Source organism: Mesoplodon mirus, assembly GCF_964341445.2.
Source record: "Mesoplodon mirus genome assembly, chromosome: X".
Classification (NCBI taxonomy): domain Eukaryota; kingdom Metazoa; phylum Chordata; class Mammalia; order Artiodactyla; family Ziphiidae; genus Mesoplodon; species Mesoplodon mirus.
The window spans coordinates 12969571-12997376 of NC_138981.1; the positions used below are offsets into that span (position 1 = coordinate 12969571).

At 45.6% G+C, this 27806-nt stretch overlaps 1 protein-coding gene across 3 annotated transcripts in view; it reads right to left on the minus strand.

Moving 5' to 3' along the window:
* The window catches only part of GPM6B (glycoprotein M6B), a 156764-nt gene that overhangs the window by 11681 nt on the left and 117277 nt on the right, over positions 1 to 27806 (minus strand). For 2 of the 3 annotated variants that reach the window (XM_082610570.1, XM_082610568.1), the window contains exon 1: positions 36 to 1600. In XM_082610570.1, the coding sequence (XP_082466696.1) occupies positions 36 to 424 (389 nt within the window). In that variant the 5' untranslated portion in view covers positions 425 to 1600. Of the gene's footprint in view, positions 1 to 35; positions 1601 to 27806 lie in introns of those variants that run through there. The other variant, XM_082610569.1, reaches the window with a different exon arrangement.

Below are 27806 nucleotides of genomic sequence, written 5' to 3' on the forward strand. Positions count from 1 at the left end.
CTTTAAATACATCTTCAAAGGAAGCAGGTACTTACACCTCGCTCAGCAGGGCGTGGTCACTGGTGTTGGTGGAGAAGTGTTGCTCAAGGATGGCCACGGTGCCCGCGAGAGCCACGTGCCCACAGCCGCAGAACAAGGCGACCCCGGAGAAGCAGAGGATGGTGGCCACCAGGGAGGCGTAGGGGACTCCTCCCAGACACTTGATGCAGCATTCGAAGCAGCCTGGACCCACAGGAGAGAAAACGCCGCTGTTAAGGGCAAAACTCCTGACTTCGTGAAGACCACCCATTAACAGAGAAGGCTCGACTCGTCCATCTTCCCACGCATGCTCTATGGATAATAGCTCAACGTCCCAAGGACCAGAGGGGGAGCTGTCGTCATCCCACATTCTGCGGGTGAGGACTCGGGGGCTCCAAGAGGACATGTGTAGCTTAATTTGCTCGGGGTGAGTGGCAGAGCAGCCAGCTGACAAATAGTCCTGGAGGGAGGCTCAATTCTACAAGTTCTTGTCTGACCCGGGCTCAGGTTAGGGAGCAGCAGTCATCCCACTCGCAATGTCAAAAGAGCTGCAGTGAGGCTGCGGTTCTATGAAGAAAAGCGACCGTTAAGTTCCCCCCAACCTCAGCCTTCTGGGGTTTCGGGTACCTATTTCTCTCTTTCTGCAGCAGCCAATGGCTTTCCCCGAGCCTTTGACCTCCTGGGAAACCAGAAGAGTCAAATACAGTAATTACACTATTGCTGTGGTCAGAAAAATATCAAGGGAATCATTTTGGAAAGGTGGTGGTCCTGTTGGTCCCTAGAAGTACCAAGTCACCCAGATCCGCTCACGTGGGTCCACTCAAGTTTCATGTCAATATCAGAAATTAGCTCAACTTTTAAGTAAAAATCTTCCCCTGGGCCAGGCAGCACAAGCAATTTAATCACAGTCCTCCCCCCACCCCCTCCTCGGCTTCCACCTGCCGCCCTCCAACAGAAACGTTCAGAGTAAGAAAGAACCCAGAACTGGTGGGTGACGACATTTAAGTACCTGAAGGGGGAAAAGGAACGGGGGGGGGGGGGGAGACAAAATGAGCATCCATGAAGTGAAATGAAGGAGAGAGCCACAGTTCACGCTTCATTCTTGAGAGGAATAAGACTCATTCATTTTTATAATCAACTTGACTTGAGATGTCCATAAAGACCTCCCCGGGGGCAGTCGGGTGACGTTTTCAGTTCGGAGACATTTACATTTCAGTAGAGCAGTGGTGGCCTCGGGATAATGTCGGTACCTCTCGTGACCTCCCATCCCTGTTTACGTTATCCAGACCCTTAAGTAAATGGCTTGTTGGGGAAATCGAACTCTGAATGCATTACGATGTTTAACAGCGATCAAGAGCCGTTCATGACTTCAGGGCAAGCACATTAAGGCGGCTAAATTTCTTTCACCCCAACGGTCTTTACAGTAGACAGGGAATGACTACCGCAGCGAGAAACACTGGAGCTAGGCTTTTCCATTTTGATGAGCATCCCATTCTAAACTAGCATTTGCTTAAACCTACCCCAAGCGGCGACTATACACTCACTACCCAATCTCTCTTCAGTTCATTGGAAAATAAAAAGGTCGGGCTCTCATAAGAAAGTGTGCTGCCTTTCATTTCAAGAGATGACCAGCTGTTTTCATGAAGACCAACCTCCCTGAAATGGACTGATGAAACTGCCTAAAGTGGGACCCAGCACACAATACAGTTCAAGTTCACTAGCAAGTCAGTACCTTAAAGAGCTTTTGGACACTTGAGATTTGTGAATGAGGATGACGGAGGTCAATCTTATTTTGTCCTATGACCTTCTAGGGGCTGAGGTGAGGCGAGAGGAATGCAACTAAAAGTCCAAATGCTCTCCAGGCTCCCAAACCGAGAGGAACTAAAATCACTGGCCTCGATGTATTCCATTATATAAGAGGGAAAATAGACCTCTTTTCTCTTGTGTTGTATCATTCCCCACCTCCCCCATTCTCAGCCTCCATGGTGCAGTTAGGAACAAGATGAACGCCTGCTTCCCTAGCTAACAAAGTTATATCTGGTCCTTATTGGATAGAGAAGTGTGGCCTTGAGACTGTGCTGTCCAATATGGCGGCCACTAGGCACATGTGGCTATTTAAATTATTCAAAATAAAATCAAAACTTGAGTTCCTCCATTGCATAAGCCACATTTCACATGCTCAGCAGCCACGTGGGCTGGTGGCGACCATGTTGGACCAAACAGATACAGGACATTCCATCACTACAGAACACCGCTGTGGAAGATCAATTTTGACTTGCCACAAATTCACTTTTCTGTGACATGAGCTAGGTTCTGAGTTTTACTTTGGATTTCATTCACTCAGGACTTTGTGAAGATCCACAGGGTGCTAAGCATGGTGCTTGGCACTGGGAATACAAACATAAAGTAAAACGCCTCCTCTGCCTTCAAGGAGATCAGTTTAATGCTGCAGGCAGACGAGTAACAGAATTTCTATAGCACAGAGTGATGAGCGCCAAGATAGAGGCTGCTGGAGAGCCAGTGGATGGTGGGTGGGGGAAAAGAGAGAGACGGAAGGACAGGAGGAAATATAATTCAAATTGGAGAGGGGTCCGGAAAGGCTTCCTACAGAAAAACCTAGGATGCAGAATATGTAAACAGCTGACATGGGGACACTGGTATATAATCTGATAAAATTTGAAGAAATCTAAAGATTTCTGTTGTATATTATTTTAATAAGCCCACATCCTGTCTCATCATCTGGAGTTAGGGCTAGGTGTTACAGCAGCATAACACACTTGCCCTTTAACAATAGAACTCATCCTTCCAAATCCCCAGCTGCCACTTCAAAACAGTCTTTCATCCAAAGGGTTAGAGCATTCTGCTTCTTTCAAAGGAAATATCACAGCTGTTCCCTGGCTCAAAAAGACAAGTGGGGTTAGAAGAATGATGCGGTTCAGTCCCAAATTCACCACTAGATCAAGGCTAAAGTTTCCCTCCAATGTATCTCTCTCGTGGACTCCATATACCCCATGCTGTGGGTCTAGTTTTAGAACAGCAGGGGAAACCAAGGACTCGAGAATTTGGGGGACCACTTCAGTGAATCATACTCTCTCAGCAGAAGCCCATGCTCTTAGGTTTTCAGCGGATGATTTTATTTGCGAACATACAACTCTGCCTCCTGTAGAAAAGAAGTCACCATATTGGTCATTGTCATTCCACATGCACAGATAAAACTCCTACGGACCCTGCTGGCCACCGTGAGCAGAAGCTGGGTGAAATTTATAGGAAATAACCAGGGGAAAATGTATAGGAAATAATACAGCTGGAGGCAGAGCTTATTCTAGCATGGTTGACCAGTTATCCACACGGCTAAAATTGCATGTGTGGCAGATATCCAAGCATCTGTAAACGGATCACTTCCCACTGTACCTTCTATGTCAGTCTAGAAGCCATCTCTCCCCACAGCGTGTAACGTAACTTTGAACACTGGGCGATTTGGTCGTATGCCACACACTTAACCCAGAGGAACCAAAAGTGCTGCAAAAAGTTAGCAAGAAAACCCTAAATATGTTTCTAAAATATGGTATCAATACTGTTAGGATCCTCACATTAACAGCATTTCTGACCCGAAAAACGTGCAGGTATGTGTGCGGCAGAGGTGGTAGTGGAGGCTGACGGTGTGTTCAGGCTGGCCTCACAGGAGTACCACCTGCACAGGCCTATGGGGCCCTATGCTTAGTATAATACTCCGATACTGCCGTCTGGACATGCTTAATAATTCCTCAACAAGGGTATCCGCATTTTCATTTTTGCATTGGGCCTACGAACTATGGAGCCAGTCCTGGGTGTACTTATGTGGGAGGAGGCAGGAGGGGTTCTTCCTACTTTATATGGCCACAGTAGTATTGTTTCATTTCACAGTGTTAGACAGAAATACAGCCCAGAAGGGCAGACATTGCCTTGCCTACCATAGCATCCTGAGTACAGCAACCATCATACTATATCAAGGGACTGGTGTGTGCTAGAATGACTGATTTCCCCTTTGTTCTGAGAGGGAATAGAAGTCACCCACTGTACTACCCAGAGCAGAGTCAACACTCCAAGTTCCCCTAAACCAGGGGTCAGCGAACTACAGCCTGTATTTCTGTAAATAAAGTTTTATTGGAACACAGCTCACACCCCCTTCATTTACAGATCGCCTGTGGCTATTTCTGCTCTACGATGGCAGAGCTGGGTAGCTGTGACAGAGGGCACGTGGCTTACAAAGCCTGAAACATTTACCCTTTACAGAAGAAATTTGCAGACCCCTATCTGGAAGCACTGACATTCAGAGTGTGGTCCCAGGACCAGGAGCATCAGCGTCACCTATGAACGTGGTAAAAATGCAAATTCTCAGGTCCCACCCTAGAACAACTGAATCAGAAAATCAGGGGTTGGGGGGTGGGGGTAGAGCCGGGCATCTGTGCTTTCGGGTGATTCTCACGTAGGCTCCAATCTGAGAACCACTGTCCTGAAGAATCATGCCAGCTCTACACTGGCGCAGCCCTGCCTGGTATCTTTACCAGCCAAACTGTGCGACAGTAAACACCTAATGCCATGAAACGATTCCTGGCTTCTGGCCAAGATGGAGTATCAGGGACCTAACTTATCCTCCTGCCTGAAACCACAACCGAACTGAACAAAACCTGTGAAACAATGGTCTTCAAGGTATTACACATCAGGCTGTGAAGAAGCACCCACGGCTAATGAGTCAATTATTAAATTCTCAACAGAACCAACGAATCAACATGAACTGACCGGTAACGCACTTCGAAGCAGCAGCACGGGGTCCCCTGAAGGTGCAGCTCAGCTCTCATTTGAGCAAGACAAGCTGTGCCCCGTCATCTTGCTGTTATCATCATCTTGGGTACTGGGGTCTCCTAAAGGCCCAATTGAATGGAAGCTGCCAGTTAAGCAGGGTAACAGATACGGGTGAGGATGAGAGCGCTGGGAGGGAGGGAGCAGCTGTCCATTCACCCATTCATTCCATTTCATTCCAGTAGTGAACATTCAGTGCTCACCGAGGTGTCTCTGAGGTCCCAGGTACTGGGCTGGACGCTGGGGACTCGGTGGTGAGCTACGATAGGTGCGGTCTACACGCTAATGGAGTTCATAGCCTATGGGGGAAACAGACACTATCCAAATGGTTTTGGGCTCAGAAGTGCTAGGAGAGGAAACCATGAGGACTTACTGAGGCTTCTGGACAGTGACCAGGAACAGCCTCCGCAGCTTAGATCTGAAGGATGGATTGGAGCTGATTAGGTACAAGTAGAGAGGGCTGGGTTACGGAGGGTGTGCCGGGGAAACAGGAACAGTGCGAACAAAAGCTCTATGGTGGAAAAGAGCAGGGCGCTTTCCCGGGCATAGAAGATGCCAGAACACAGAGAGTACACGGTGAGGGTGGGGCAAGGAAGGCAGGAGAGGGTCTACTGGAGCTAGAAGCACTGAGGGCTTTCCAGGCCTCCTGAAGGACTCTGGACTTTATCCGCAGCATCATGGGAAGCCACTGAATATTTTTAACCGCAGGGAACAGACTGGGGTTGTAGAAGATCCTCCTGGCAGATGTGACGGGAACAAAGTGGCCGTGGATATGGGGAGGAGCTTGCTGCGATGCTTCAGGCAAAAGAGGGCAGGCGCTTGGACCAGGGCAAAAGCAGCGGAAGTGGGAGAAAGGGATGGGTCTGAGAGAGGTTTGAGATGTCAAGTGGGCACAACTTGGTGTGGACTCAAAGGAGGGGTTGGGGATGGCTGGTGACAACCAAGGATGACTTGACTCCTCCATTTCTGCACGTGGAACCCGATGGATGTTTTGCTGTTCCCTGAGCTGGGCTTGACCCAGGAGGGCTAGGCTTTGAGGACAAAGATGTTGAGTTCAGTTTTAGACATGCTGAGTTTGAGGTGACCGGATGCCATCGTAAGGGAGGCACTTCCGGTAGGCGATCGGATATGTGGGTCTGTAGCTCAGAAGAGCTGACGCTCGATGCTGTCAGCTTCTGGACCGCAGTGAACACTTTCAGAGGTCAAGGAAAGACATGAGGGGACCATTTAGCAGCTGAAAGTACTTTAAAGCCTTTGCTTTGCCAAGTGTGGTCCTTGGACGAGCTGCGCGAGGTTCAGCAGGGAGCTTGGGGGAAATGCGGAATCTTGGACCCCACCCCAGACCAACCAAATCAGAATCTGCATCTGAACAAGCACGCAGTTGTGTGCAGTGAAAGTTTGAGAAGCCCAGGCCAGCCACCAGTCCCAGGTGCAGCATCCTGAGTCCCTTTGAAGTGCCTGCTTTTGTGTCAACTGTGTTTGGTGTTTTCTCCCGAAGAGGTGGCCTGCTGGGCTTGGCTGTAACTCCAGCCACTTGCAAATCAAATGGCAAGTTCCAGGGGCCGCAATGAAGAAAAACACAATGTTACGAGCCGTTCAGCCATCTTGAAAAGAGTGCAACTAGAGTGTTTTTTTCTGAGCCAAGCACGCACCGTTAACCTCCGATTTTTCACATCAAAGATGTTTTAGTGCCTTACCACAGACGGTGTGAGAACACAGACCTATCACACCCCACCCCCATGCAGACAAAGGTCCTGGATCTGTGCTTCGGGCCGTCCCCAGCATGCGAAGTCACAGGCCAGGCTGATGCTTTTAAAGAGGGAGGTGCTGCCGAGTGTCAGCAAAGCGCCACGCTGTGACATGTTGATGCCAGCTACGGAAGATCGATGCTTTTCTTGGATATTCCTATAAATCCACAGGCTGAGCTTTCCCAAGCTTCAAACCAGCAATGACAACGTTGGTGAACATAAACCAGAAAAGGCAAGGAAAGCATTTTTTGGATGACTACGAACTCCTTGTGGGGAAAAAAAAAAACCAAAAAACCACTGCTAGGCCTTCTAGCACATAGTATTTACTAATATTCTCAGTACCTCTCACCAGCGCCACCTCCTGCCACCCCCCAGCAGCTCTGTTAGGTTAATAAAGCCTTCGGCCTTCATTTGGCCGGTCTCTGAGGCTAAAGAGAATTTTCCGTTTTGATTTGCACTAAAACTCCAGTGTGCGTTAGCCTAAGATAGTTTAAATATAAACCACACAGTAGGGAGAAAAAATAGGCCTCAACGCCTCTTCCTCTCAATGGCCATTTTGTTTCTGGCATCACTAGAACCTTCTGTGCAGAACAACAGAATAAAACATGTTTTGTCCTCGGGCTTGTGGATGGCTGTTGCCATGGCTGTGAGTTCATAACGGCCCAGTGATTTGCCCCAAGTTGTCTGTGATCCTGGCTGCAGCTTTAATGCTGGCTCAGAAGTAGGGCCGGCAGCAACAAGGGCTCAGATTCTTCCCCAGGGAATGAATCTCTCTCTCTCTCTCTCTCTCTCTCTCTCTCTCTCTCTCACACACACACACACACACACACACACACAGCCCTCTACGCATGGCCTTCCTTGCTGCTTTACTGATTCCTAACGGTCCACCAAATTCAAAAAGAAAAAGAGAAGTAACCAAGGTTTGCAACTTTCAAACAACCAGCAAGAAAATGGAGGCAGAGAGAATCCTTACTTAAGAGACATAAAAGCGGATGTCAGGGGACCAAGACCCCCCTGACTCGGAGTTGGCTCAAGCAGTGGTTCTCAACAGGGGGCGACGGTGCCCCCCCAGGGGACATGGAGCAATGTCTGGAGATATTTTGGGTCGTCACAACTGGCGGAGGGGGTGCTACCGGCTCTAGTGGGTGGAGTCCAGGGATGCCGCTCAGCATCCTACAGGGCACAGGACAGCCCCTCAACAGCTATACAACCCCAATGTCAACAGCACGGAGGCAGAGAATTCTTGAGACAGCACAAACACATATGCTCTGCAATGTTCACATCACTGGTTTCCAACTGGGGACGATTTTGCCCTCCAGGGGACATGTGGAGACATTTCAAGTCATCACAACGGGGCGGGCGCTACTGGCAGGTAGTGGGTAGAAGCCAGGGATGCTGCTCAACATCCCGCAGTGTACAGGACGGTCCCCACCCCAAACACAACAAGCAACAAAGCGACACAAAGAAGGATGAGAAACCTCGCTCTCAGGCCATCATGTACAATCCCGGTCTGACACACCAGTGTGACTGCCTAATTCTACAATTAAAAACAAAAAGAGCTTAAAATAAACCTTACTTTGCTTACAAAATATTACAGAGCAGAAGTTCTCAAGTTTTGCTGCCCAATAGCATTATCTGGAGTGCACTGGAAAGCCCTGATGTCCACACTTCACTCCAGACCAATGAATCAGAATTTCTCGGGGTGGGACTCAAGAACTAGTGGTTTTCCTTAAAAAAAAAAAAAAAAAAAAAAGCTCCCCAGGTGATTTCAAGCTGGAGAACAAGTGTTCTAGTGCAGGCATCAGCCAACTGCGGCCCATGGGCCAGACTCAGCTCTCCATATGGCCTGCGAACACAGAGTGCTTTTTTATATTTCAAAATGATTTTTTTTAAAATCAAAACTCAAAGAATAATACTACTTCGTGACACAAGTATATGGAATTCAAATTTCTGTGTCCATAAATAAAGTTTTACTGGAATACAGCCGAACTCATTCCTTTATGTACTGTGTGTGGCTATTTTCAAGCTGCAAAGGCACAGGTGAGTAGCTGCCAGATGTTCACCATTCGGCCTTTTACAGGAAAAGTTCGCAGCGCCCCCTTCAAGAGCACTCGTTCTCCAACTTTCATGTGCATATAAATTCCCTGCGGATCCCGTTAAAATGCAGATTCTGTTTAGGCAGGTCTGGGCAGGAGACTGTGCCTCTGCATTTCTCACCTGCTCCCAGGGGACCCTATTCTGCAGGCCCATCGGCTGGTCGCTGAAGCACAAGGGCAGAAAAGAGGGGCTCTCCAAGAGGGGTCTCTGCAGCCCTGGGAGACCCTGAGACTCACTCAGGAGGTCTGGGAGGCCAAAACTGTCTTTATAATTGCACTAGAAGATACTGACTTTTTTCACTGTGTTGACGTTTGCACAGTAAAACTGCGGATGGCTTAGCGCGAATCAGGCAGTGGTACCAAAGTGTATTAATCAGCAGTGTATTGCTCACCACCACACATTCATAGGAAAAAAGCCAAAAGGGACAGTTTCACTTAAAAATGTCCTTGATGCAGTAAAAAATTATCAACTTTAATAAATCTAAACCCCCGTTTTGAAGGTTCTGTGCAATGAAAAGAGAAGGACACGTACAGGACTGCTGCATACCAGAGCACAATGAAAAAGTTCACGTGCGACTGAGTTACGAGCTGAACTAGCACCTTGTTTTTCGGTGGACCGCCATTTTTTCTTTAAAGAATGACTAACAAGCTGTAGTTACTAAGACCTGGGAAGTCCCTGGTGGTACAGTGGTTAAGACTCCGAGCTCCCAATGCAGGGGGCCGGGGTTCGATCCCTGGTCAAGGAACTAGATCCCACCTGCATGCCGCAACTAAGAGTTTGCATGTCATAACTAAGGAGCCCACCTGCCACAATTAAGACCCGGTGCAACCAAATAAAACAAATAAATAAATAAAATATTAAAAAAAATACTTGGGGAGAAGACAGACAGACGGCCTACAGGCATATGAAAAGATGCTCAACATCACTAATCATCAGGGAAATGTAAATCAAAACCACAATGAGCTATCACCTTGTACCTGCCAGAATGGCTATTATCCAAAAGACAACAAATAACAAGTGTCAGCTTTAAAGATGTGGAGAAAAGGGAACCCTTGTGTACCGTTGGTGGGGATGTAAATTGGTGCAGCCACTATGGAAAACAGTTTTCATGTTCTCCATATAAACACCCAGAAGTAAAATAGCTTTGGTCATACTGGTAATTCTACTCTTAATTTTTTCAGGAATCTCCACACTAATTTGAAAAGATATATGCACCTCTGTGTTCATTGCAGCATTATTTGTAATAGCCAAGACATGGAAACAACCTAAGTGCCCAATGATGGATGAATGGATAAAGATGATATAAGAGCTACCATATGATGCAGCAATCCCACTCCTAGGCATGTATCTGGAGAAAACTGTAATTTGAAAATATACATGCACCCCAATGTTCACTAAAGCACTATTTATGTTACCCAAGACATGGAAGCCACCGAAATGTCCATCAACAGATGAATGGAAAAAGGAGGTGTGGTACATATATACAATGGAATATTACTCAGCCACAAAAAAGAATGAAATAATGCCATTTGCAGCAACATGGATGGACCTAGAGATTATCATACTAAGTGAAATAAGTCCGACAGAGAAAGACAAATATCATATGACATCACTTCTATGTAGAATCTTAAAAAATGATACAAATGAACTTATTTACAAAACCGAAACGGACTCACAGATTTCAAAAACAAACTTATGGTTACCAAAGGGGAAACGTGGTGGGGAGGGATAAGTAGGAGCTCGGGATTAACATATACACACTACTATATATAAAATAGATAACTAGGGCTTCCCTGGCGGCACAGTGGTTAAGAATCCACCTGCCAATGCAGGGGACACGGGTTCGAGCCCTGGTCCGGGAAGATCCCACATGCCGCCGAGCAACTAAGCCCGTGCGCCACAACTACTGAGCCTGCGCTCTAGAGCCCGCGAGCCACAACTACTGAGTCTGTGTGCCACAACTACTGAAGCCCGCGTGCCTAGAGCCCGTGCTCTGCAACAAGAGAAGCCACCGCAATGAGAAGCCCGCACACCGCAATGAAGAGTAGCCCCCGCTCGCCGCAACTAGAGAAAGCCTGCGTGCAGCAACGAAGACCCAATGCAGCCAAAAATAAACAAATAAAATAAAATAAAATAAAATAGGTAACTAATAAGGACCTACTGTATAGTACAGGGAACTCTATTCAATATTCTGTAATGACCTATATGGGACAAGAATCTGAAAAAGAATGAATACATGTATATGTATGACTGAATCACTTCGCTATACACCTGAAACTAATACAGCATTGTAAATCAACTACAATAAAAATTTTTTTAAAGATTATATGATATATATCTTATGTGTATATACATACACACACACACACACACACACACACACACACAGAGACCTGGGTATCTGGCAGAAATTTTCTCAAAAATGATGTAAATGAGCTTGTTACTTCAAAGAAAACAAGTGATAGTATCTGTTGTCAATCCGTTTTGGAAAACTTGCACCTGTGACAGTGAAAACTCCCAGCTTCCCAGTACTTAAAAGACTTCTTGGGCTTCCCTAGTGGCGCAGTGTTTGAGAGTCCACCTTCCAATGCAGGGGACACGGGTTCGTGCCCCGGTCTGGGAAGATCCCACATGCCGCAGAGCGGCTGGGCCCGTGAGCCATGGCCACTGAGCCTGCGCGTCCGGAGCCTGTGCTCCGCAACGGGAGAGGCCACAACAGTGAAAGGCCCACGTACCACATAAAAAAAAAAAAAAAAAAAAAAAAAGACTTCTTGATGAAATCATTGGTACTATTAATGAATTTGACTCTTGGGATATGGTATAATGGAATGTGTCAATACTTGGAAGATCTGCACCACCCAGAGAACCAGTATTTTCCAAAGGACCAATGTGGGATGTTACAAAATCGTTCTCGAATATAGACCCAATCAAAGTGCAAGGTAGAGCAACAGATTTTAATGGAACAGAGTAGAAGAAGTTCACTGATATAGTTTCAGATTCCACATTATTAATAATCTCTAAGAAACCACCATTTGTTGGATTTGGGTGTATTATCAAGGAAGAGCTCCACAAATATATGAAAAGGCCATTAACCACTGTGCCACCAGGGAAGTCTTAGTAACTATAGCTTGTTAGTCATTCTTTACAGAAAAAATGGCGGTCCACCAAAAAACAAGGTGCTAGTTCAGCTCGTAACTCAATCGCACGTGAACTTTTCTTTGTGCTCTGGTATGCCTCTGAATGAATGTAGAGGCAGATGTAAGGATCTAGCTGTCTAATATTGAGCCAGATGTTTAGGAGATTCACAAAAATGTAAAAGAGTGCTACTCTTCTCACTCAAGTTTTACTTTATTTGCGAAAAGACTTATCTTTCCCAAACACTATTTATGTTAACATGTAATGGGTTTATTATTGTCATTTTAAACAAATAAGGTCATTATTTTTTAAAGGATAACATATAGTCTATTTCTGAGATCAAATATTAATAGGTAAAATATAAAAAATAAATTATACAATTTTTAAAACTTCTATGATAAAAACGTTATTACTTAAGTAATAATAAATTTCTCAGTGCTAATTTCTAATACAAAAAAGATTTAGAGCTATAACCCACAGGAGCAAAAGCTTTTTGGGGTCTTCAATTATTTTTAAGAGGGTAAAGGGACTTAACAACCCGAAGTCTGTAAACCACTGGTGTACACCATTAAGAAGGTATCATGGGGACTTCCCTGGTGGTCCAGTGGTTAAGACTTCACCTTCCAATGCAGGGGGTGCGGGTTCAATCCCTGGTCAGGGAGCTAAGATCCCACGTGCCTCGTGGCCGAAAAACCAAAACATAAAACGTGTAATATTGTAACAAATTTAACAAAGACTTAAAAAAAAAAAGAAGGTATCATGAAGTCAGTGGGCAGGGGGGCTTCCTGTTAAAGACCTAACTGAGGAATCACTTAAATGATAGGTTGCTTCTCAGTTCTCCCTTGACCTTCCTAGAGTCGCTGACATAAAAGTCTAACTACGTAATGCCAAGAACGCTGAAACTATTTTTAATGATATAAAGAGAATTGCTTTTCAGGAGATCCTTCTAAAAGCTTGTCCTAAAATCTATGAAATCAGAAATTTTCACTTTTGCGGTATGTTGTGAAAATCTTAAAATAGATGAGCCTCTCACGTTTGCAATATGGCTTGGGAAGTAGAAAATAAGCAATTATATAAAAGGAAAGTTATGTTCCCATGGTGAGAATAAACAAAGTCAAGAAAAAGACAAGTAGTTGTTAGTCTCTTCCTTCACCTTTTGTGAGAACTGTCTTTAGTTTTCCTATAGACCGTGTGTGTGCTATTAGCCTAGTTAAGTGGGGAGCAAATTACCAGGGAAACGGATGGCGGGTAGGGGAAGCTAGCTCTAAATCCAAACGGCAGAGATTTTAAGAGCACAAAGATCTGTAGGGTGTTCAGGAAATCTGAGACCTCCCTGCAGTATTAAGCTTTAGCAGCACTCAACCTCCTTGACCACCTGGGCGACAGTGTCTATGCGCTGCTGGATTCCACCGGATTCAGTTGAGTGTCTATTGAACTGCTGCTATGTGCAAGGCACTGAGCTGGGGGCTGCAGGGGTTTGGTTTGCCCTCCTGGCCTTGACACTTTGGAGTGGGGTGAGGGACACAAACACATCAGAGATCACTACAGTAGAATGAAGAGAGAGTTGACTTAGGGACACGGGGAGTGAGGTAGGGACAGATCTCCTTGGCTTAGCGAGGGGAGCTTAGGAAACGGTGTGTGGGTGGCAGTGGTGTAGACAGGCCTTAAAGAACAGAAGGATCCCATGGTTAGGACACACTGACAAGCATGAGCGAAGGAGAACAGGACCGATGTGGTGAGCGGCACGTGGGGAGAGCTGAGGGCGTGGCCAAGTTTATCAAGGGGACCAGGACAGCATCAGGAGAGAAGCCGGAGAGGCAGGTGGGCCCCTCCTGTGGGGAGGCCTCTGAGGCAACCTGAAGCCTCGTGTGCTTCATTTTGCAGGCAGTGGGGAGAAAGGGAAGGTTTGTGAGCAAGCGAGTGACATGATCTGAGGTGTGCTTTTAAGAGACTAATCTGGCACTAGTGTGTAGGCTGGACTGGAGTGGGTGCAAACTAAACTCTTCCACTGTAGGCGGTAGCAGAATGGATCTTTCTGAGTTGCATTCACGGGGGGCAGGGCATTTTCAGTGGAGGCAGGAGGGGGAGAAAGCAGACGAAGCTTGGAGCTGTGAAGCAGTCAGTGTCACACAATGTTTTATGGGAATGGCTTGGCGAGAAAAGATGAGAGAATATATGTGAACGCATCTTCCTAAGGGCCATTCCAGAAAATGTCAACTAACCCAGAGAGACAGAAGGCAAATCAGTGGTTGCTTGGAGAGGGAGGGCTTATAAAGGGACCCAGGGAAACTTTGGGATTGATGGACATGTCATCATCCTGCTCGTGGTGCTGGTTTCATGGGCACATACATATGTCAAAACTTATCAGATAGGCCACTTTAAGTATACGCAGCTTACGCATACCAATTACACCTCAAAAAAGTTTAAAAAAACCCTGCTTTTTCTTTTTTTTTTCCCTTTTCTTTTTAAGATCTGCTTCTTAAGTTTGATTTTTACAAAAGATGCTAGTAATGTTAAAAGGTTACGAGTCCCCTTTGGAAACTAAGAATTGGCAGCAAAAGGCAGGAGCCACATCAACCTGGCTGGGGTGGGCTGGGGGGACGTATCCTGTGGCTACAGAACCTGTGGGCTCCCCCCCACTTGGTGACAGGAAAGTGAGGGGGCTACTGTCATTAAGGAGAGAAGATAGTGCTCTAAGGAGGCACATGATGCATTTCCATTTTGAAATGTTTCTACAGCTTGTGGCAGGCAGCCTCCTAAGACACCCCCGATGATCCTCACCTCCTGATATTCATACCCTTGTGTAATTCCCTCCCCGAGTGTGGGCTGAACTTACTGACTAGCTTCCCCGATTAGGTTTCAAAAGACTGACTTCTGTCTTCCCAGCATTCTCTCTTCTCCCTTGCTGGCACACCCTCTTACCCACTCACTAGCGCTCTCTGATGAAGCCAGCTGCCATGTCATCAGGGAGATATGGGAAAGCCCACATGGCAAGGAATCAAGGGAGGTCTTGGGCCAACAGCTAGTGAGGAATTGAGGCTCCCAGTCCCAGTCTTTGAGGAACTGAGTCCTGCGAACAACCACAAAAGTGATCTGGGGAGTGGATTCTTCCACAGTTGAGCCTTCAGATGACACGGAAGCCCTGGCCAATGCTTTCAGTGCAGCCTCACTAGAGACCCAGAGACAGCTAAGCAGAGCCCAGACTCATAACCTACAGAAACTGAGATAATATATATTGTTGTTCCTGGCTGCTAAGTTTAAGATTAATTAGTTATGCAACAATAGATAACTAATACACAGCTTCAGCTCTGGTGTTTGCCTGCACCTCTACCATCAAATCTTTTTGCGTTTTTTAATACACAAAGATGCAATGACAATATTAAAACATCAAGAGAAGTTTGCTTCAAATTCACTGTCTGTTAAGGATGTGGTGATTTGGCTTTGGGCATCTTGATGGTAGATATGTATACAAGTTGCCTTTGAATTTCAGATTTATCCTGTTCTTCAGATAGGTATTTTGAACGGGAATGATACTTCACCAAAGATGTTGTAACGAGGGACTATTTTCTCTTCCAACATTATGATCCTCTATGTATACAGTAGTGGTGGTCAGACTTTAGTGTGGCTCTGAATTGCCTGGGGAGCTTATTAAAACATATCAAATTCCTGGGACCCACCCTAAAGGGGGGCCTGGGAATCTGAATGTTTAACCAAAATCCTTGGTGATTCTGATTCAGGGCATCAGAGGCCCATACTTTGAAAAATCACTTAAAGAAATGACCCCCAATATTGCCCTTAACAACATATAAATGATCTTTTACATATCACAGAAAATAAAACTTGCTAAAGTACAATGAATGGTATAATAGATGAAAACAGCTCCATGACATCCATTTAACAGGACTTGGTATATTATGGGAACACTCAGAGAGGGACCTGAAAGAGGGGCTGAGCTTCCAGAAAGAGCCAAGAGACCCTCTGAAGAGGGCTGAGCTTTAGTCTAAAGTCTGCGAACAACAAGTACCCCAGGGAGCAAGGATTCTGGAGCCTGAAGAGAAGAAGGTGAGGGATCTCGGAGGGAGAAGATTTTAGGAAACTGAGTGACTAGCAAAATTTTTAGGTCTTGCCTACCGTAAGTAGACTGGATTTGCAACGTGCGCTAAGAATGCAATTACCCTAAGTCAGGGGTTGGCTTTTTTTTTTTTTTTAATGGAAAGGGCCAGACAGTAACTATCTGGGGCTTTGCAGAGCATATGGTTGCAACCACTCAATTCTGTTGTTCTTGCAGGAAAGCAGCCACAGACAATCTGTAAATGAATGGGTATAGCTGGTTCTAATAAAACTTTATTCACAAAACCACAGTGGGTGGCATCACCAGCCTGGTCTAAGCCAAGTCCTCACAGGAATCTCCGTAATCTCCATGTGTCACCACTGGGAAAGAGCACATGAACATAAACCAGGTTGTCTTAAGACCACACAAAGGCTCCTTTTCATCCCATTGCCTCTCCTACCGGCCTGACATTTCACCACTAGAGTTATTCCTCAGGGTGAAAGCACTGTCCATGGAAGTTCCCAGATAAAATGCAAGCACGATGCTCTTCAGAGGAAGCCTCGTCCCACTTAAATGACTCAGACACCCAGAGCTTTCTGTTTCCTAGTACACAAGCCGTTTTATATAAGCTTTTGACAGATATGGAAACACATGGGTGTGAGTGAATAGGGACCCCCGAAAGGACACAGCCTGGGGAGGTGGGAAGACTCTAGCCTCTAGCAGCAGACTTCAGCTGCTTCCCAATGTCTCCAGTTAGCTCTAAGGGTGGCGAAAGGGTTCAAGACAAAATTAATTTTAATTAACCCAAAATGAAAACATACAACACAAGGGGCATCATAAAGAAACGAAGATCAGATGTCACTATTTCTAAAAGACTGAGAATCACTGCTTTGAATAATTCAAGTCAGTGTCCCTAAAACCAGACACTGCACCTGAGAGAAAGCTCCAGACTTATACTCAATACTGATCCATCTGTTTTTCATCTCTGCTTTCTCTGTCTGCCTACTCTGAACTGAGGAACAGACACAAGACCAAAAGGCAAAGGGACTTCTATATGCCACAGTCGCAGCCACCGCTACATACTCGAGTGCTAATCATATATCAACAGCATAGCTGATAAAAAGTTGAACATTCGTAAATGAAAAATTATATGTATACGGCTGACATAATAGCCTTTGGTAAATAAGATACAAAACAGTTACCTGCTCTATAGTGGCACATTTTTTTGGTGAAAACTTCAGGTAATTTGAAAATGAAATAATTAATCCACAGCAGAAAACAAAATGCAAAGAACTCTTAAAAAACTCAAAAACATTATATCGATAGCATTAATCTGAGCTAGAATATGCTTACACTGTGTCCATTGTTCATCTCCATTTAACCTGAAACACCTTGAATCACTAGAAGCCATCAGACAGACTGGGTGCCTCCCCTGGCCAGAGCTGTGTAAACCAAGAGAGCTTCTCCAACCAGACTCTGGGGAAAAGCCACCCTGCCCGAGAGCCCACACGACACCATCAGACCACTGGGTACAGTCCTCATGCAACCAGCAACAGAGCCCAAAGACACACATGAAGAGATTAAGGGTTCCCCACCATGAAATACATTTCAAGTGTTTGCAGAAAAGGCCTCAAATGTAGTGGCCTTACAACCTTAGGTTAGGGCAGAGTGACATGAAAGAATAACAAATCCAACAGCATTTCTCAGGACTCACATATCCCAGGTGTCACTCTATAAAGTGGATCCACAACAGAGAAGTCCCAGGCTCAAAGGCCAGAGAGAGAAAGGCTGGGCATCTCTGGGGGTCCACCTTCTCAGGTCACACCTGGGCAGATACATGGAGCCCAAAAGGGTGACCTGATTCACAGCAGTGAACAGGCAGGAAATGCTTGCTTAGCCCTCATGGCTGCTCAGGAAATCCATGCTTTTGGCCATGGAAATCCCAACACGTGGGCTTCCTGCTAAACTCTCAGCTAAACACCAACATTCCCCATTCTCCCCCCACACTCTCCATTCTAGCCCATATGTGAGAGGGTGGTCTCTTTGGACTTCTGGAATTATCTACAGTCATCTTAACCCAAGCATCAGAGCCATTTGGATTTGGAAGATGGCCAGAAGGGGAACTGGTGATGGGTGAAGGGGGTGATTTTTCTACTCCTTATCTGGCAGATTGAATGCCAAACTACATACAGATTTACCAGTGTCTGAATAGTCATTCTTGGTCCCTTAGCTTATAGCCATATTAAATGACAGCATCTTGCATGTCACTGGATTATATTCAAGAAGGTGACGAGGGGGACTTACCTGGTGGTCCAGTGGTAAAGAATCTGCCTTCCAATGCAGGGGACGAGGGTTCGATCCCTGGTTGGGGAACTAAGATCCCACATGCCACAGGGCAAGTAAGCCCGCGCGCCTCAACTAGAGCCCACGTGCCGCAAACTACAGAGCCCACGTGCCCCGGAGCCCGCGCGCCACAACTAGAGAAGAGAAAACCCACCCGCCACAACTAGAGAGAAGCCCCGCGCACCACACGAAGAGCCCGCGTGCGGCAACGAAAGATCCCGCATGCCGCAACTAAGACCTGACGTGGCCAAAAATAAATTAAATAAATAATAAACAAATCCTTTAAAAAGAGAAAAAAGAACTTCTCCCGGCTCCTGTCAACTACCTTCTCCTCGCTCCCTCTACAAGGAAACAAGCTGTTCCCCCTTTCGTTGCCCCTCCCCACTCTCCTCCACCAAGATTTTAAACAAAGGAATCACAGAACACACATATTCAGGCAAGTAGATAAGAGGATCAGAGGTCACTGGTCTTTCAAACTAACCAGGACTCAGTGCCTTAACGACTGGCAATTCTTATACCTGCCTCCTCGTAAATAGAGAGGGAAAGGAGAGTGGACACCTTAAGCAATTCTCCGTCTTTTCTAAATATAGAGATTTCTAGAACTTTGAAGGGTAAATTCACTTCTTCAATTCCTTCCTGTCTTCTCCCTTCTTGCTTTTGGACCTTCCTCTAAATTAGTGCTTCTCAAACTGTGCCCAGGAACCATCTGGAAATCTTGTCCAAATGCAGATTCGGATTCAGCAGGCCTGGGGTGGGGCCTGAGACTCTGCATTTGGCTTCAGCTTCCAGATGATGCTGATCCTGCTGGTCCACACACCACACTTGGAATAGAGGATCTCAATTCTCTCAGGTGACACTCTTAGTGAAGCCTGTGTAACACAACCCACAGTAGCTTAAAGCACACGTGAAGCATAATATTCCATCGAATGCAGCTGTAGCCATAACAGTTCCTTCTTTCCCGAGTGCCACTGTCTCAGGCCACCATCTCAGGCCTAGGTCCCCAAGGCAGTGTCACATGGGGTTGCCCTTGTGGCCACCCATCCTTTGATTTCCTGGAGGCCTAGAGAAAATGGGGATGTTACCTGGTCAAAGAAATTAAACAATGAAAAAAGAAGAAAGAAGAAACAGATGGTGAAGGATTAACTATCCAAGTGCTAAAAATGTAATTCTACGGAGAAGTTACACCCAAGAAGGAAAATGGGAAACGATCAAGGCAAAGCAAACCGGAAGCACCTTGACTTCTCCAATGGGGAATAAGTAGGTTGAGGGGAAAAAAAAAAAAAGACACAAGAGCCATATGGAATCCTCTATTTTTTCCCTCACACCATCTGGTTTGGGATCTAAGCACAGAATGGCAACTGCACTGATTCAGGAGCCGGCAAAATCTCCAGGCAACTAGGAAAGTGACCCCATGGCTGCGTTCGGTCCCCTCACTCCGGGGCCTGCGATGGCCTCTTTACACCATCCCACGCGAGACCTCTGCCCCGGCTCCAGACACACATGGCCGCAGTGTGTGTGCCACACGGGCACATTTCCCCCAGTGATGTCCCCCCCGCACACACACAGTTACCACCACGGGTGCATGGAGACCATTTCAGGATCTGGCAAGATGATGCTAGAGATCAAGTTCAGTTATTTTGTTTCTCCCCCCTCCGAAGAGAACCTGCTTGTTCATGGAATTCTCACCTGAAATATCACCAGCAACATGAGAACTATTAGAGTCCTATGACCTCACCTCTCATCATACCATTCCAGAATTCCGAAAACTCTGAAAATTAAGGGTTGTTTTATTTTTGGTAGGGGGAGGGGGGTCGAGCTCATCTGGCAGCAAAACCTGTTCTGCACTGAATTTCCTTGACGCCCAAACGTAACTCCAGCTCTCCAGAAAGATCCATGTGTTGGGCTTGGGGGATGCACCCAGACCTTACTGAGGACGTTGTGTCGCACACGGTATGTGTGCCATGTCACTTTTCAAAAACCTCAACTCTTCTGAATTCTTAAATAAATTTGGCCCCAAAGGTTTCGGAGAGGAAATTGGAGGCTTGTATTTTTTCTTCTCAGCTGCCACTGCTGCTTAGAATGCCCATACTGACCTTTATGCTTTACCACCCAAATCCAGGAAAGATGCTTAAGTTTTTTTCTCAATTTCTAACTGGGCTGGTCTCTTCCGACACATTCTTAAAAGGAAGACCATTCTCTTTCTGGCAGTACTTTCGGATAATTTGGGGACCTTCTTGTCATGTTAGCAAGTACTGTTCATTCTCTCTCTCTCTCTGCCATTGAATGGTGCACGTTTAATTTTGCTTTGGCAGGGGCAGCGTTTTAAAAATTGCTTTGTTGGGCTTCCCTGGCGGCACAGTGGTTGAGACTCTGCGTGCCGGTGCAGGGGACACGGGTTCGAGCCCTGATCTGGGAAGATCCCACATGCCGCGGAGCAACTGGGCCCGTGAGCCACAACTACTGAGCCTGCACGTCTGGAGCCTGTGCTACGCAACAAGATAGGCCACAATAGTGAGAGGCCCGCGCACCGCGATGAGAGTGGCCCCTGCTCGCCGCAGCTGGAGAAAGCCCTCGCACAGAAACGAAGACCCAACACAGCCAATCAACCGATCAATCAATAGAAATGCTGTAGAATTATTTTTTAAAAATTGCTTTGTTGAGCTAAGTTTACATAGAAAATTCACCTGTTTTAAGCGTGCAATCCAGTGGTTCTGAGTCCATTTACAGAGTGGTGTAACCATCACCACGATCTAATTTTAAAACCCCTTCTACCCCCAGCCTCTGGCAAACACTCAGCTATTTTCTGTCTCTCTGGATTTGCCAATTCTGGACATTTCTTATCAATGGAACCCCTAGGGTATTTGTTCTCGTGTGTCAGCTTTTACTCAGCATCCTGTTTCTGAGATCCACCCGTGTCGCAGTGTATATCATGCGTACTTCATTCTCTTCCATTGCTGCACAGTATACCACTGTATGGATACATGTCTAATGGTAATTTTTAAAAATCAAGATTCCAGAACCTTCCATCCTTCAAAGGATCCAAGAGAACAAATGTCTGATGGCATTTCTTGCTCACCTCTTCTAACTGGCACTACACAGGCACACACAGAGCTGGCGCCTAGTAGCCAGAGGTTGAGGGAAGGAATCCGTCACTCAAGGAGTAGAACTAATTCCAAAGTCAGATTTCATGTTAATTAACCTGAAGCCACAACTCAGGTTTTAAAAAAAAGATTTAAAAATTATTAAATGAATTACAGGTGGTCTGACTTTGTAACTCAACGTGTGTCTTACGTTGTACCTCAGGATCGCTCTTTCTAGACTTGCAGGTTCTATGTGGTCCTTTCTGATTTATTCCTGCAGAAGTAAGCAAACATTTGGGAGGAATGCTGCTATGGGTTCACACAGAATTACAGCAGAACTTGAAGCCTTTTGTGTTTCTCTGACCCACCACCATCCCTTTATATTCACATTTTAAGTAACTTGAAACCACTGAATTTTAGCTCACTGAGCTGAGTATGAGGATGCCTTGTGTGGACTTTGAGGATGTGGAGGGTGGGTGTGCACATCTCTCAGCTTTCTCCCCTTCCGGGTCCCCAGATGGGCTGACGCACAGTTCACCCCGACCCAACACTTAGACGTTCTGAGAGACCAGTGCTCCTCCCTGTGGACCTACCTGACGGGATGGCGTGCCCAGGTATCTGCTCGTCATTTCACGGGCTCTGACTTTTCCTTCTCAAAGGCAATGGACTGATGTGAAATCAGAGCGTTGCAGAGCAGTGTGGCCAGAAAGACATGTGGGGACACTGACAGCACCCTCAGAGCCCAGGTGCCTCAAATGTCCTGGCTCAGTTCTTGGTCCCATGATAGGTATGTGTGACGCCCCCCCCCAACCCATTATTGGTTCAGATATTACAAATTTCGTGCTTAGCCCCAAGGCATACCTCACTGTACACTGCTCCTTTTGAGAAGAGGTGAGGGGGAGGAAACAGGAAGGAGGGAGAAGAGAGAGGTGAGAGATGGGGTGGAATGGAAGGGAAGAGAGAAAAAGAAAGAGGATGAAAAAAAAATTGAAGGGGCTAATTCCACCCCTACCCCTGTGAACAAATTAATGCATCAAGCAAAACAGAAAACAACAGCAAACCGAAAGGGCTATCACAAATCATATTAAAGGTAACAGTTGACTTGCTGTGCGAATTCACCCCGAGGCTGTATTTACCTGGACTGCTCAAGAGGCTAGCCCTGTCCCCCAGGGTTGGCACGGGACGGTACTGGTGCTTCTTTGAGCCTGGGTACATCCAGTGGTACCTGCCAATTTCCATTTCAGCTCTGCTGTTCACTGCCAATTTCAGGTGGCAAAGAGTCAGTGTCTCTATCTCCAGCAAAGATTCTACATCAGCATTTTAATTTATTCTTTTACCATATAGTTCAAGGAAACGGGGAGCTCACAAAATATGCTATTGAATTGCAACCTTTCAGTATCACCTTATCAACTCAGCATAATACACGGAGAACGTTGGTCTCCTCCTCCATTTTTCAATTTAAGTTGACAAAAATCACCAATATTGTCTTTTCTTTCTGTATTTTCTCCATCTCCCCCCAAGTCCCGCCCCTTAGAATGATCATTTTGGGCAGACACTATTGATAAGGAAAATCTGGCTTCTCACCATCGTATGTTTCTTTCTGTTTCTTTCACTTTCAGACCCACAGAGCACCATCATTATTGCAGCCACACAAGCGAGGGTGAATCCAGGCTTGCTATGACGGCGCCTAGTTCCAGCCTGCAAAGTATGGCCAACGACCCCATGGTCTGCTGAATCTTGGATGAAAACTCCTGTCCTTCCACTGACATCTGCAATATTCTCTGTCATCTCATCTTATCTAAGCTCAGGACTTCAGAGTCTAGAATGTTCCAGATTAAATCCTGTTCCAATGATCTCCAGTGTCTTATAGAGAAAGGGCTGCTGGTCTTGGGCTTGAAGCATTGCTTCCTCCCACACGAGGTGACAAGTGGCCTCCTGGAGACTCAGGCCCTTATCTGGTAATCTGACTATATTTCTTACTTCTTAAGGGATTGGAGAGAAAAATATCTATCAACTTGCCTGACACAGAATCAGAGGCTGGTAACTCTTAGTTGAATTACAACCTTGAAATCCCTAAGAGACCATAAGATCACTCTGGCCAGTTTATAGGTGAGAATCCCATCAAACCTAATGACGGGTTACGTCCTCTGGGGTGCCACAAATATTTAAGGATTAAAAAAAATGGTGCTGGCACTGATGTGGGTCATTATTCCATCGGAAGAGCAGGTTATGATGGCCCATTGGGCACCTCAGACCACTGAGGATAAGAACTAAGCAAACTGCCATGTTGTGAGGCAGAAAGGCGATTGCCCTGACTGGGTCCACTGAAAACCTCACCAGCTGTTACGAAACCCCATCTGTGCTCCCCACAATCTCTGAAAACTCTCGAGGTATTTCCACTTGGGAAGCAGAGACCTACGTTTCTAGGTGGCGTTTTAGGGCAAAGCCTTTTTGGCTTCGAGGTAAAGTAAAACTGTCTTTTAGAGACATTGAAAAGACAGTTAAAGGCTTTTAAAGACATTTGAAAGGGGAGGGAAAAACGATGCGAGGACAAGATCAGCACCGCACAATAAAAGTATTTTTACTGCTGCTGGTTTTCTTGTTCATGAACATGATGATGCCTCTAATTTACAGCGTGCTTACGGCGTGCTGGCCACCAAGCAAAGCACACTGCACTCGTTACCTCAGGATTTTTCTTTTTTTTACACGAAGTCTAAAGGTTTTTGTTCTTTTTTTTTATGTGTAACATAGGCAAAATTATTTAAGTCAATAAACACATTTTTAAGGACTGTCACCTGTTCTGATTCTCTCCACCACCAGTCACCTTAGTACCTCCAATGTTTGAGTCATAACCACGACAGCCCTTTCAAAAAGAATCTTTGCTCAATCTACAGTTGTCATGTCAGTCAGTCCACCATGTCTTCAGCTGGGCTTCTTTGATCTCCCATGGAATACTGGACACACTTCAAAATTCCCCACTGGTAATCCTGGGGATCCAATTTCCTGAAGCAATTTATTTTAGGACCCTGTTTAGGGTCAGAGGAGATGGATCTGCCTGGTTCTGAATTTCAGACACCCTCTAAACATGCATTAAGTTCACATCAGATTCCCTCGTAAGCGATCACACCTTAGAACAGTTGGGATATGCCAATACCTACAAACGAAGAAGTCAAGGGCAACGGAAAGGTAAGTCCCTTGCCTGCAATTACGCAGCCGGGGGCCTGTGCACTTGCTGTAATTTTCTACTCTTCTGCTGAGGTCTCTTTGGAGGTGAGCTGTGCTTCTGTGCCTTGTAAAGCCATTTGTCAGGTCCCAAGCTCCTAATGTTACTTCAGGGCTCTTAAAAGTTCTGAACTCTCAGCCTTTCCTGGATTCAGATTTTGGGTGAGTCTCTCTCATATATGGGTTGCGCTACATTCCCCGAAAGCGGAGAAACCCAGTGGGGCTGGTGGAAAGAACCAGAAAGAGGTCAAGTGGCCTCATGGTGTGAGCTGATTTCCTCTTGGTTAGAGTGGCTGTAAAGCCCTCCGTGTCGACCTCAAGCAAGAGGATTCCAAGGAGCTCGATCACTTCTATCTGGAAAATGTTCATCCTCCTTGCAAAAAAGTTCTCCCTCCAAGCCCAACACACAGTTGGTGCCCAATGTCTGCTGCATAAATATTTGGTTGAATACAGGGGAGCATCCTGGGAGCCTGTGGATCAAGCAATGGGCCTCTAGGTCCCCCACCACCCTGACTGCACCCCAGCCAGGCCATGCAATTCAGGGGATCTTTGCACAGGATTCATCCATTCTCTGCCCACATCTCTTCACGTAGGCAATCAGGCACAGGCTGCTTGGCAATGACAATGAAAAATCATGGAATGCCCAACGCTAATGTGTTTTCTGAGAAAAAGAGGACAGCCAAGCCCGAGACGTGGAGATGGGATCCACAAGTGGGTGGATGCTTTCCACTTCTACTGGGAAGGCCTTTGAACAACAATTAATCTTTAGATATGAAGGGAAGGAAAATCATGTCTATTTTATATTTCTGAGCCGAACTTAAATAAAGACATTAAATATCAAATTATAAAATTTCAGAGAGCACAGTATATGTTTTGTTTAAAAGGGCAGGGTCCCAATGCTTAAAAGGGAGTCACATGAGTGCAAGGAGAAGCCTCAGCTTCTGGGCAACTGTCAAGAAGTGGGAAAATGTACAGACCTAGGAAGATCCTGGCTTATGCCCCTCAGAGGAAAGCCTGCACACGTACCCCTCCGAGAGGAGAAGGGAGAGGTGGGCAGGAGACTGACTGGTATTCTGGAAGAAGCACAGAAGACTGTGACATCTCAGATACTACTTATGGCTGGGGCTGAAGTGAACGGTGGTGACTGATGGCGAGGCACAACTGGGTGGTCATCGCCTAAGTAGGTATGACAAACGACGGGGACTTGAGGAAAAGAAATCAAAATAATGCTGTGTACACTCTTTTCCCCATTTACTCAGATGACGTAATTTAGGGACAAGGCTGAATCACTAAACTGCAGACTGGTATGCTTTCTGCCATCTAGGAAATTATCACTGGAAGCAACTAAATGCCAAAGACTGACCTTCCTATAAAGACTATACTCACTGGGCCAGGTCTCTGAAAGCTACATCAGTCCTCCTCCATGTTTAGCTAGTACTTAAAATATTAAAGGGAGCTATAACACCACTATAGGATATAGCAGAGGTCAGCCGATGACGGCCACCTGGTTTTCTAAATAAAGTTTGATTGCAATACAGCCACACCCATTTGTTTATCCTCTATCTGTGGCTGTTTCGTGCTACCCTGGTAGCTTTTTTTAAAATTATTCTTATTAGTCATCCATTTTATACACATCAGTGTACCCATGTCAATCCCAATCTCCCAACTCATCCCACCACCACCACCCCCACCCCATGGCCTTCCCCCCTTGGTGTCCATACGTTTGTTCTCTACGTCTGTGTCTCTATTTCTGCCCTGCAAACCGGTTCATCTATACCATTTTTCTAGGTTCCACATACATGCGTTAATATACGATATTTGTTTTTCTCTTTCTGACTTACTTCACTCTGTATGACAGTCTCTAGATCCATCCACGTCTCTACAAATGACCCAGTTTCATTCCTTTGAGTAGTTACAACAGACTGTGTGGCCCAGAGAGCCTAAATATTTACTCTTGGGCCCTTTACAGATCAAGTATGCTGACCCTTGATATCAAAGATAGCTAGTAAGGCTTGAATATACAAAAAAGGTAATGCAATTAATCAAATCAGCCTACAAAACAGGAAAGTATTTTATTTTCTCTTATCACATGTACTCTGGGCTAAGGGTCAAAATCCTCCTCTTGGGCATCATCAATTCTCCTCTTGCCACCAATCAGCAAGATTATACTCCACAGAATGGTCCCTAAGATAAGTTAGCACCTTCTGCTCCTATGACGTGAGCTGAGAGGACAGAGGAAGGACGATGTTTCAGAGAGGAACATTATTAAATGAATAAATAAATGAACAAATGAATACACAAGCAGGTACATTTGTGAAGCTGGGATTGTGGCCTCCCTCTCTTGACAGCCACCTTCTTCCCCTGTCCTACAGCCATCCTTATTTCTGGCCAACCATCTCACATGGAGGTACACTGGGTCCCAAGGAGAAAAAAGCAAGGGAGTATCTCAGAACAGTCCAATTTTTCACCAGGCCCAGTGAGGGGAAACTTACGTCATGCGGACACTGGCTATGTCACATGTTCTCAGATACAGCAAGGCTGATAAGTCACGTTATGAAGATTATTTACTTTAAATTGGCGTGTACTTCCAAATAAGAGAGGAACACAATTTTTAACGTTACAATCTGAATTCAAGATTTCCACTCAATTTCAAGGAAGGCAAAGCCACATTTCCAGAAATGAGTCCGAATTCTTTGTCTAATGAGTGAGCGAGGCCGAGTGTTTAAAAGGATGCTAACGGAAACTATAATATCAAAGGAGGAGAGGTACCAACTGGCTTGCTGAGATCTTCTCCACATTTAAATTTTCTAAAAAAAAAAAAATAAAAGCAAGCTGTATCATACCTACCACATATGTCCAGCACCATCTGGCCAGCCCCGCTTTTCTCTACAGCCTTATCCCCAGACACCCTCTCTTCAAATGTCCTCCTTGGCAGATTCTCATAGGAAAAAACTGCATCTACAACCTTCTCCATACCATATGTATGTAATCAAGTCAGAAAACCTCAATAAAAATCTCAACATCAAATAATTCATAAATCAGCAGGAACAGGGTAACATGTTAAATGTGTCCCTCTGGGTTTTTAGCCTCAGATCATATATTCTAGAGGAGTGCTTTGCTTCCTAAACAGCAATGACAAAAAAGAGGGCCAAAAGTGTACATCTTTTGCTACATTAAAAAAAAAAAAAACCCAAACACCTAAGACATAAAAACATTTAAATGGATGTGTTCATTTTTTAATCAGGTCAAGCATTTGAATTCATTTCTTACTTT